Source organism: Podarcis bocagei (genome assembly GCF_964188305.1).
Source record: "Podarcis bocagei genome assembly, chromosome: 2".
Classification (NCBI taxonomy): Eukaryota; Metazoa; Chordata; class Lepidosauria; order Squamata; family Lacertidae; genus Podarcis; species Podarcis bocagei.
This window is the reverse complement of record NC_138126.1, coordinates 18,622,062-18,634,448: the sequence shown is the minus strand read 5'-3', so window position 1 is coordinate 18,634,448 and position 12,387 is coordinate 18,622,062. Positions and strand designations below refer to the sequence as shown.

Below are 12,387 nucleotides of genomic sequence, written 5' to 3'. Positions count from 1 at the left end.
AGGATCAAATCAGAAACCAGGATGGCTTCTATAAATCAAGGACATTCCTGGAAAAATAGGAACACTTGGAGGGTCTGTGATAGATGCTACCATCTGAAGATGGGCCCTCATAAAACCAGCAGTTTAAAATTCAGCTCATTTTACCACTTGGGCAGACCCTTTTAGCAAACAGAGGCTACACCTCCACTATACATGTAAAGTATTATGATGCTTCTTTTTATAGTCATGGCTCTCGCCTCAACAAAGAATCTTGGGAACTGTAGTTTGTTATGGGTGCTGAGGGTTGTTAGAAAACCCCTATTCCTCTTCTCAGAGCTACGATTCCCAGAGTGCTTTAGCAACCAATCCCTCTTCCTAGGGAACTCTGGGAATTGTAGCTCTGAGGGGAATAGATAGCCCCCTCCCAAGAACTCATAGAATCATAGAGTTGGAAGAGACCACAAGGGCCATCTAGTCCAACCCCCTGCCAAGCAGGAAACACCATCAGAGCACGCCTGACATATGGTTGTCAAGCCTCTGCTTAAAGACCTCCAAAGTAGGAGACTCCACCACACTCCTTGGCAGCAAATTCCGCTGTCGAACAGCTCTTACTGTCAGGAAGTTCTTCCTAATGTTTAGGTGGAATCTTTTCTTGTAGTTTGGATCCATTGCTCCGTGTCCGCTTCCCTGGAGCAGCAGAAAACAACCTTTCTCCCTCCTCTATGTGACATCCTTTTATATATTTGAACATGGCTATCATATCACCCCTTACCCTACTCTTCTCCAGGCTAAACATGCCCAGCTCCCTTAGCCGTTCCTCATAAGGCATCGTTTCCAGGCCTTTGACCATTTTGGTTGCCCTCCTCTGGACACGTTCCAGTTTGTCAGTGTCCTTCTTGAACTGTGGTGCCCAGAACTGGACACAGTACTCCAGGTGAGGTCTGACCAGAGCAGAATACAGTGGCACTATTACTTCCCTTGATCTAGATGCTATACTCCTATTGATGCAGCCCAGAATTGCATTGGCTTTTTTAGCTGCCGCGTCACACTGTTGGCTCTGCACCTTTAACAAACTACAATTCCCAGGATGGTAAAGCCATGACTGATAAAAGTGGTATCATAGTGCCTTGAACGTATAGTACAAAGATGGCCAAGCAGCAAAATGAGGACACCGTTAACAGGGAGCAAATGAACAGTTTCATTATATGACTTGTGGGAGATGCAACAAAATGGCGCAGTATGGAATGTTACTTTTTGGGATCCCTGCCCACCCCCTTCAAAAAAAGTTGTTAGCATCCTGCGGCTACTAAACTGGCCTGTTTTTGCCTAACTCTGCTTTTCTGCAACAAGAGCACCTGCAAACTTGCAAGCGGAATGAGGGTCTAAAAAGAGAGACGTTAAAAGTGCCAATGAGGGTGCAATGAATGAAGCCAAACTTTTTTGTTGTTGCCATATTCTAGGTTTTACAAGAACATATAGGACCCAGGAGGGGGACTGCCATCGTGAACAGTGCAATCTCGTTTGTTTCAGCACTTAAGAGATGCTCCAAGCGGTTGCAGCTGTGCGCCCTGGAAGTGGTACCTAAACTCTTATGAATTCTGCTGTGCAGTCTTTCAGGAGCATTTGCTGACCTTGCATAAACTGGATTTTATGCCGAATCACCGTTTTGAGCAGTGCGGAACCACAGAGAGCTGTAACAAGGGCATTAAGCTATGCACACATTGGCCCACATAATGCTGCTTCTCTAGTCATGTTTGGTGGTACTGTTATACCCTTCGACCTCAACACTCTTACTTCTGTTGGCGTAGCCTAGAATTGTATTAGTCCCGTTTTTCATTTTCATTTTGCTGAGCTTTGGGATGTTGGAAGAGAAAACCCACTTTCTGGGAACTAAAGGAAGCACTGAAGCAGAATTGGTGCAGCGGGTGAGTTCATAGCCTGTGTCCGTTCTCTCGGGCCGAAGCCTGGCCAGGGGTATCTCTGCCTCACTTGCTGCCAGAGCTGGCCCAAGACATTTTGGCGCCTGAGGCAAACCCAAATAATGGTATTTGCACCCTGCCAGGGAACAATGGGTGAGTGAATATCTACATCAGGAACAAGGCGGGTGGGAATCATATCAAGCTCACCTGATATTTGAACTGGGAATCAAAGGCCATCAAGGGGGGAAAGGAGCCTAGGAGACCCCTGAGGGCAGCCCCCACCAGTGGGCGGAGACCAGCAGGGCCTCCATACCAATGGTCCAGGCTGGCGCCCCAGTAAGGTCAAGTTGGTGCTGCTAAGACAGCAAAAACAACGCAGGAGGCAGCTCTTACAATTTACCAGTCTCTGCAGCCACAGCAGGCGCTGCGATTCCCCATTGGTTTGACTTCACCCCCAAAGGCGCAATCCCCTGTCTTTTAAGACAGACAGATGCCTACCATATCGCTGTGCACTGCCCTGGTATTTTGCAAGAGGGTGGTGCATATAAATACTATTTTAAACCAACAGAACCCATAATTCGTGGCTGGTAACGGTCAGCAACCTTTTCCTCCAGTTTACCTAAATGTGTCTTAAAAGCACTCAAGTTGGTGGCTCCCTGGTCAGAGGAGCTTCCCCCATCTTCAACCTCAGGCCTGCTAAGCTGGTTTGAGGAGGAAGGTAAGAAAATAGCTACAAGATGCCCCACTTAATGCCAGTGTTAAAAAGAATCATCTCTTCCCTCCTTCTCCAGAGAACTGCCTTAGTTCTTCTGCTTCTTTGGCAATCACTTGTGAGTCCGTAAGTGACTGTGGAGGCCAATTCTGGATCCACACATCCTTCCACAGTGGACACAGGTTTCCGGGCAGGAGTTGATCACGGTGTGGATTTGCCAAGCGTGCCTTCCTCTTAGCACATTTCTCCCTTTCACCCCAAGTTTAAGTGTCTTCAAAGCCCACAGCAACTTTGGTAAAGGCTGTTCTCCAATTAGAGTGCTTGCAGCTCAGTGTTTCCCAGTTGTCAGTGTTTATACTACCTTTTTAATATTTGCCTTGAGAGAGTCTTTAACTTTATTTTGTTGACTACCAGCATTACGCTTTCCATTTTTTAGTTTGGAATAGAGTAGTTGCTTTGGAAGACGATCATCAGGCATCCGCACAACATGACCAGTCCAACCAAGTTGATGTTGAAGAATCATTGCTTCGACATTGGTGATCTTTGCTTCTTCCAGTACACTGGCATTAGTTTGCCTGTCTTCGCAAGTGATGTGAATTCTTTTTCGGAGACACCGTTAATGGAATCTTATGAGGAGAGAGGGCGTTTATAAGTGGTCCATGTTTCACAAGCATACAGTAAGGCTGGCAGATCCCCTACTCACCACCCACCTTTCCCAAGTTACACGGGCCAGGAAAAGACTCGGTAAGTATAAAAAAATACCATCTTTATTGTGAACCTCTACAACTGTGTATGGTTTTATTTTCTGGGCGAAGGAGGGTGTTGGAGGATAAATATTACAGGGGAGAGGAAGCAGATTTACAGCTTGCAGTAGGAGGATAGCAGAGATGGTCAGACTCACTCACACACACACACACAAGAAAAGCAGATGCACTACGTTGGGTGGTCAGGTATCAATACAGGAGGCCTTGACTGGCGCAGGGGTGATGGAGGTGCTATAAGCTCCAAGGGAGGTGAAATTCCTGGGGAGGGAGTGGTGTGCAGTGCGTCGCTTCAAAATTTTGGAGGTGCTTCCGGGCCTGTGGAGTGAGGAGGAGAGAAAACAAGGTTAAAATGGATTTCCAATGACAGGATGAGGAAGGCAGTGGGGAAACAAACATGCAAACTCGGGCAACGGAAGCAGTAATCCTCTAGTTTTGCCGGAGAATCAGTAACCAATTGTGAGGACACGGGGAGAGGAATGGAAGGAGGCAATCCGAGGGCAGAACGTACAGTAAAAGATGCTGAGCTTTGTGATAAAGTATCTCTGCTGCTCTCCACACCCCCCCCCCAAAGTGGTCAGAGGTGAAACTAGGGGTGGGCAAATTTCTCCTTTCTCCTGTCTTTAGTTCACAATGTTTCTGCACAGTTTGCAATTTTGTTTTATTCTTTTAAAAGAATAAAACTACAACTAATCCAGAATGCAGCAGCCAGATTGGTGACTGGGGGCGGCCGCCGAGACCATATAACACCAGTCTTGAAAGACCTACATTGGCTCCCAGTACGTTTCCGAGCACAATTCAAAGTGTTGGTGCTGACCTTTAAAGCCCTAAACGGCCTCGGTCCAGTATACCTGAAGGAGCGTCTCCACCCCCATCGTTCTACCCGGACACTGATGTCCAGCACCGAGGGCCTTCTGGCGGTTCCCTCACTGCGAGAAGCCAAGTTACAGGGAACCAGGCAGAGGGCCTTCTCGGTAGTGGCGCCCTCCCTGTGGAACGCCCTCCCACCAGATGTAAAAGAGAACAACTTCCAGACTTTTAGAAGACATCTGAAGGCAGCCCTGTTTAGGGAAGCTTTTAATGTTTGATGTATCACAGTATTTTAATATTCTTTTGGAAGCCGCCCAGAGTGGCTGGGGAAACCCAGCCAGATGGGCGGGGTATAAATAATAAATTATTATTATTATTATATAAAAGTTTCCACAAAAATTTTCTTTCTCCTAATCAACAGGGTTTTGCATACAATTATGCCTAATAATTTTTTTTGCAAGCAATTCCCCCTGTGAACGCATTTTTGTATGTTATTTTCACTAATATGTGCATTTGTACACACTTTCCCTTTACACACACACACACGATTGGAGAAGAATGAATTTCAAAGGAGTGTAGTGCTTTGGTTTGTGTGTTGGGAAGCACAAATTATATTAAAGTAAGAACCAAACTCCTCCCTCCTTCCCAGAACTGCTTTTGCTGCCTGCTGGGCAGACCACAATCTTCTACTTTTTTGAAGATCACTCGTGGGCCGACTAAGATTGTCTTCCATGAACACGGTCTTAACAGTGAGTCTGTAAGTGACTGTGGAGGCCAATTCTGGATCCACACGTCCTTCCACAGTGGGTCATAGGTTTCCAGGCGGGAGTTGATCAAGGTGAGGGTTTGCCAAGTGTGCCTTCCTCTTAGTACGTTTCTCCCTTTCATCCTGAGTTCGAGCGTCTTCAAAGCCCACAACACCTTTGGTAAACTGGAGCACTTGCAGGCCAGAGTTTCCCAATTATCGGTGTTTATACTACATTTTTAAAGATTTGCCTTTTGTTGACCGCCAGCATTACGCTTTCCACTTTTAAGTTCAGAATAGAGTAGTTGCTTTGGAAGATGATAATCAGGGATCCGAACAACATGACCAGTCCAACCAAGTTGATGTTGAAGACTCATTGCTTCGACACTGGTGATCTTTGCTTCTTCTAGTACACTGGTATTAGTTTGCCTGTCTTCCCAAGTGATGTGAATTTTTTTTCAGAGACACCTTTGATGGAATCTCTCGAGGAGTTGGAGATGGTGTTTATAAGTGGTCCAGTTTCACAAGCATACAGTAAAGTTGGTAGGACAACAGCTTTGTAAACAAGCATTTTGGTTTTGCTGGCTGCCTGCTAGGCAGACCACAATACCAGCACACAGACCACTGCTTCCTGGGGCCCTTTCCTTTGAGGCCAGTTCCACCTACACTGAACCCAGGCAAGGACTGATGGCGGCTGCCACACCTACTTCAAGAGGGATTTGCCCCCTTCATGCCAAAAGGGCCATTTCAAGCCAAGAGAGAGCAATCACAGTCAGCAATGATGGAAGAGGCCATATGCTGCATTTGGTCTATATATTGATGGACTCCAACTCCCAACATCCCTGACCATTGGCCATGCTGACTATGGTTGTTGGGAGCTGGGAATCCAGTAAGATCTGGTGATGTCCCCAATCCCTGACCTAGAGGAAGAGGATTCCATCACATCTGCCAGGGCTTTCCAAACTTGGGTCTCCAGTTGTGTTTGGACTACAGTTCCCATCATCCCTGAACACTGGTCCTACAAGCTAGGGATGATGGGAGTTGTAGTCCAAAAGCAGCTGGAGACCCAAGTTTGGAAAGCCCTGGCTAAGTCGGTAGAACATGAGATGCTTAAATCTCAGGACCATTGAACGCAATGCTTTGAAAGAAAATGTGATGAAAATGATGTATAGGTGGTATATTACCCCTGTGAAATTAGCTAAGATGTATCAAATAAGTAATAAATGTCGGAAATGTAAAGAAAAGGAAGGAACTTTTTATCACATGTGGTGGGAATGTAAAAAAGTGAAAAACTTCTGGGAAATGATATATAATGAGATGAAAAAGATGTTGATATATATATTTATTAAGAAACCAGCAGCATTTTTACTTGGCATTGTAGGAGATGATATTAACAGACAGGATTGTAAAGTTGTTTATATATGCAATGACGGCAGCAAGAATATTATTGGCACAAAAATGGAAGCAAGAAGAACTACCGATGAAAGAAGAATGGAGGACGAAATTGATGGACTATGCAGAATTAGATAAATTTAACAGGAAGGATTCGAAACCTGCGGAACCAGAGATTCTTAGAAGACTGGAGTAAATATATGAACTACCATATTTTTTGCTCTATAAGACTCACTTTTTCCCTCCTAAAAAGTAAGTGGAAATGTGTGTGTGTGTTATGGAGCGAATGCAGGCTGTGCAGCTATCCCAGAAGCCAGAACAGCAAGTGCAACGATAATAATAATAATAATAATGATAATGATAATAATGATAATGATGATAATAATAATAATAATAATAATAATAATAATAATAATAATAATAATAATAATAATTTATTATTTATACCCCGCCGATCTGGCTGGGCTTCCCCAGCCACTCTGGGTGGCTTCCAAAAGAATATTAAAATACTATAATACACCAAACATTAAAAGCTTCCCGAAACAGGGCTGCCTTCAGATGTCTTCTAAAAGCCTGGTAGTTGTTGTTCTCTTTGACATCTGGTGGGAGGGCGTTCCACAGGGCGGGCGCCACTACCGAGAAGGCCCTCTGCCTGGTTCCCTGTAACTTGGCTTCTCGATCCCTCTTGCTGTTCTGGCTTCTGAGATTCAGAATTATTTTTTTCTTGTTTTCCTCCTCTAGGTGCGTCTTGTGGTCTGGTGTGTCTTATAGAGTGAAAAATACGGCACTTGAAAAGTAATAGTAATGAACAGATCACGCTAGTAGGATTGCAAGAAGTTTTGTAAGGAGGATTATTGGAAATATTACAAGTAAGGCTATGAGGCAAATTATTAGTTAATGATAATTAAGAGTAATAGAGAAAACTAAGAAATGCAGAATACGTGATAAAGAACAGAAAATCATCAGAGGTGTTGACGGAAGTCAAAAGTATAAGATAAGAAGTTATATTATATGAATGTTGGAAATGATGTGTCAAAAAACTAATTATAATAAATCTCAGGACCATTCACTGCATGGCATCCTGGGGATGATGCTGCAGACAGGACCTCGAGATCTGAAGAGCTTTGTGGTCTTTCATCATGGAAAGCTGTATACAAGAAGCCTAAATAAACAGAAAGCCCTAACTCCGACAGGGCAATTGAGGAGGGGCAAAATGACTCGGAACTCACCAGGAACAGTGCAAGCTGCCGTCTTCCTTCAGATGTCATGTCATCACCTTGTTTGAAAAAAAAAAAGAATAAAGGGATGAGGTTAGCAGGATTGAAACAGGCAGCCGGGACTGGTATGGCCAGCCCAACACATTCCAGCTTGCCTCTTCTACGGAGATAATTTGATACCACAAAATGTGGGGATAGATGGCTTTAAAACTGCAACATTTATTACCCACTGCACATCTGTACAGATACCAGAGGGGTTACGGGAGATGCAACACCACACAAACCACGATAACAAAACCCCAGAACAGCTAGCTCTCAGCCCACAAGAGAAGCTAAAACTGCAAAGCAGGCTAATAAGAAAGCCAAGGTAATTTTAAGCTGTTTTAGTATTTTAACTTTTGATTGTTTTAAAGTAGGCGTAGGCAAACTCAGCCCTCCAGATATTTTGGGACTACAACTCCCATCCTCCCTGACCACTGGTCCTGTTAGCTAGGGATGATGGGAGCTGTAGTCCCAAAACATCTGGAGGGCTGAGTTTGCCTATGCCTCTTTTAAAGTATGGTTGCTATCATTTCCTGATTTCATGGTTTCATCTATTTGTAAACCGCCACAGCGGGTGGCGCTGTGGTCTAAACCACTCAGCCTCTCAGGCTTGCCAAACGCAAGGTCGGCGGTTCAAATCCCTGTGATGGGGTGAGCTCCTATAGCTCTGTCTCAGCTCCTGCCAACCTAGCAGTTCGAAAGCACACCAGCACAAGTAGATAAATAGGTACCACTGCGGCGGGAAGGTAAACAGCATTTCCGTGCGCTCTGGTTTCTGCCACAGTGTCCCATTGTACCAGAAGCAGATTAGTCATGCTGGCCACATGACTCGGAAAGCTGTCTGTGGACAAACACCGGCTCCCTCAGCCTGAAAGCGAGATGAGCGCAGCAACCCCATAGCCAAATTTGACTGGACTTAACCATCCTGGGGTCCTTTACCTTTCCCTAAACTGCTTTGGGGTTTCGTTTTACAATCAGGCAGTGCACAAGTTTTTTGAAATAAATAACCCAGGGAAGTCAAACTGTATATTTTTATTGGGAAACTTATTTAATCTGCATGATTGTTAAAAAATTCAAAAATTATATATACAGCTGACCAGTTTCTTGCATTATCTGCTCCACTTGGGACCCATTCCTAAAGTTTTCAACTTCCTCGTGGATAATTGCCGCTCAATTTCCCCCCTTTCAAATAGTCTTCATTGGCACCTCTTATACCCACCCATTCCAGCGTTGAGTGGTCTGTTCTAAACTCCCAATTGGTCAAGTTACGTTCAAAGGGACTGGTGGCTCCAAGTTCGCCACTGCCTAATTCCAGCACACGTACCAAGAAGGACAACGCCCCCGTGCCAATCATCCTCATCCTTACTCTTCTGGCGGCTAACGTGGCCACTAGCCAGTTCAAGCCCGATTGGTCATTATTCCATAACCCCGTTTCCATTTCCCTTCCTTGTTATTCCCTCCTGGTTGCTCTTTCCCCCTCTAGCACAGGCCTCACCGACACTCCAGGGAAAATCTTCTCCGTCTTCGGCTTTGTACGACTTCAGGACAGACAGGCACCAGTCGTCTTCCACTTCGTAGCGGCTATAAACAGAGGCTGCAGGGGCAATGAAGAAGAGGTTAGTGCGAGTGAGGGCCTGGCTGCCTGAAGGTTTTCAGAGCCAACTGCGCTGCCCTAGTGGCCAAATGGCAAGTTTACTGACACACTGTGGCACATCTTGGAATTCTAGTTTATCTATTAACCTTTTCTTCCTTGCAGATGTGGTTAATTTGGGTCCAACTTTAGCCCCACTCTCTCTCTCATCTTTGGCCACACACCATATTTTTAAAAAGACAACCGAGCACGCCAATAGGGAATGTATTTCAGCTGACAGGCTGCATTCTCTGCTAGGCAACCTTCCAGCATCCATATGCCGGTGGTGGGCAGGGCCAGGGAAACAGGAGTATTAAAAAAAAAAAAAATCTTTGCATAGTGGGAAAGATTTGATAAACATTCCCACGTTCCTCTCTCGCCATCCATTCAGGCAAGCAAGAGGTGTTGTCAGTGTTAATCAGGGTTCACAGACACATTCCAGCCAGGCAAAGTTGTATGGTCCAGGGAGAGTCTGTCAGAATGGTTGCATACAGCTCCTGGTCCAGAAGTCACTACCCACGCTATTGTAGAGAGAGTGCTATTCCCTTCTGTTGAGCGACTGCAGCTGTCAAAAGAGCGAGGCGGCAGTAAATCACACCGTTTAAAGTTGGAATTAGAGTGGTACCTCGGGTTACAGATGCTTCAGGTTACAGACTCTGCTAACCCAGAAATAGTGCCTCAGGTTAAGAACTTTGCTTCAGGATGAGAACAGAAATCGTGCTCCAGCGGCGCAGCAGCAGCAGGAGGCCCGATTAGCTAAAGTGGTGCTTCAGGTTAAGAACAGTTTCAGATTAAGAACGGACCTCCAGAACGAATTAAGTTCTTAACCCGAGGTACCACTGTAACTCTTTATTAGTAAAAAACCCCACAATCTTCACTTGACTGAGCATCAGACCAGATGAGCACAGCAGCTTATTCTGGTAGGTCTTACCCCAGGCTTCCTCAACATCGGCCCTCCAGATGTTTTTTGGCCTACAACTCCCATGATCCCTAGCTAGCAGGACCAGTGGTCAGGGATGATGGGAATTGTAGTCTTAAAAGATCTGGAGGGCCGAGTTTGGGGATGCCTGTCTTACCCCATGCATCAGTTGCAGAGACTGAAAGTCCCCGCTTCCCCACAGGGGTCTAAGACCCCTCTTCTCCAGAGCTTTTCCCAAGCAATCGGAGACTGCGCCTGTATGCAGCCAAACTCTCCCCCGCCCTTTTCATGCCTTGTCTGGTTCTGGGACTCCAGTGCGGGAGGGAGCTTGTCGCAAAAGGGAGAGACATCGGTGACTCTACACCAGCCTGACTTATGCCCAGAATGGTCCCCTGACTCGCTCCCAAAAATGATGATGGGCGGTTGCTTCCTAGACGTTAGTGCCCCTCCCCAGCCTGAACCCTTATAAATCAAGTGCTGCCCCACCTCATTTGGCAAAATGCCAAAAACACAGGCCTAAAAAGTTTTTTAAAAAGAAGACATTTGAAGCTTTTGGAGGTACTTCTGTACCGCTTCTAACTTTTACGCTTGTCCGCAATACCTGGCCCAACCTAAGGCACTATTGCAGATTTGCACAAGGATAGGTAACGTGAAGGGACATGGGTGGTGCTGTGGGTTAAACCACAGAGCCTAGGACTAGCCGATCAGAAGGTCGGCGGTTCGAATCCCCACGACGGGGTGAGCTCCTGTTGCTCGGTCCCTGCTCCTGCCAACCTAGCAGTTCAAAAGCACATCAAAGTGCAAGTAGATAAATAGGTACCGCTCCAGTGGGAAGGTAAACGGCATTTCCGTGCGCTGCTCTGGATTGCCAGAAGTGGCTTAGTCATGCTGGCCACATGACCTGGAAGCTGTACGCCCGCTCCCTTGGCCAGGAAAGCGAGATGAGCACCACAACCCCAGAGTCGGTCACGACTGGACCTAATGGTCAGGGGTCCTTTTACCTTTACCTTAGGTAACGTGATATGGTCAAAGGCCTGGAAACGATGCCTTATGAGGAACGGCTAAGGGAGCTGGGCATGTTTAGCCTGGAGAAGAGGAGGTTAAGGGGTGATATGATAGCCATGTTCAAATATATCAAAGGATGTCACATAGAGGAGGGAGAAAGTTTGTTTTCTGCTGCTCCAGAGAAGCGGACACGGAGCAATGGATCCAAACTACAAGAAAGAAGATTCCACCTAAACATTAGGAAGAACTTCCTGACAGTAAGAGCTGTTTGACAGTGGAATTTGCTGCCAAGGAGTGTGGTGGAGTCTCCTTCTTTGGAGGTCTTTAAGCAGAGGCTTGACAACCATATGTCAGGAGTGCTCTGATGGTGTTTCCTGCTTGGCAGGGGGTTGGACTTGATGGCCATTTTGGACTATTCCAACTCTATGATTCTATGATATTAGCCTCCAGATGTTGTGGCGCCCAAACTTCCATCAGACCACTGCCCATGCTGGTTGGGGCCGATGGGAGGTTTGTAGCTCACCAGACCTGGAGGAGGACCATGCTGTCTGCTCCTGTCCTGGCATTTGCCAACTTTACCTTCCTCCATGGGTGTGGAAGCCTCCAGCCATTCTCGTACGACTCGGATGCCCTCTTCGGCCATGACTTTGGGATACCTGGAGGCGGGGAGAAGCTCGTTGAAACGGATCACAGCCAGCAACAACAAAGGAGGATTAGAAGCGAGGAGAGTCGGTGTTGGGTGCAGAGGGAAGGGCAGCGATACAGAGGAGAAGTTAAGAGAGGGTGAAAAAATGGGGTTATCAAAAAATCAGGGTATGTGGCTACCCTGCAGAGACATCACCTTGCCAACAAAGTTCCGTATAGTTAAAGCTTTGGTTTTCCCAGTAGTGATGTATGGAAGTGAGAGCTGGAACATAAAGAAGGCTGATCGCCGAAGAATTGATGCTTTTGAATTATGGTGCTGGAGGAGACTCTTGAGAGTCCCATGGACTGCAAGAAGATCAAACCTATCCATTCTGAAGGAAATCAGCCCTGAGTGCTCACGGGAAGGACAGATCCTGAAGCTGAGGCTCCAATACTTTGGCCACCTTATGAGAAGAGAAGACTCCCTGGAAAAGACCCTGATGTTGGGAAAGATGGAGGGCACAAGGAGAAGGGGACGACAGAGGACAAGATGGTTGGACAGTGTTCTTGCAGCTACCAGCATGAGTTTGACCAAACTGCGGGAGGCAGTGGAAGACAGGAGTGCCTGGTGT

General features: G+C 46.3%; 1 protein-coding gene across 1 annotated transcript in view; it reads right to left on the bottom strand.

The window, feature by feature from the left end:
- Positions 1 to 3,359: 3,359 nt before the first annotated feature.
- ABHD16A (abhydrolase domain containing 16A, phospholipase) overlaps positions 3,360 to 12,387 on the bottom strand; it is a 37,554-nt gene continuing 28,526 nt past the window's right edge. The window contains exons 17-20 of the mRNA XM_081182749.1: positions 11,711 to 11,787; positions 9,073 to 9,171; positions 7,548 to 7,594; positions 3,360 to 3,689 (exon numbers count right to left, since the gene is read on the bottom strand). Of these exons, the coding sequence (XP_081038875.1) occupies positions 3,606 to 3,689; positions 7,548 to 7,594; positions 9,073 to 9,171; positions 11,711 to 11,787 (307 nt within the window). The 3' untranslated portion in view covers positions 3,360 to 3,605. The remainder of the gene's footprint in view (positions 3,690 to 7,547; positions 7,595 to 9,072; positions 9,172 to 11,710; positions 11,788 to 12,387) is intronic.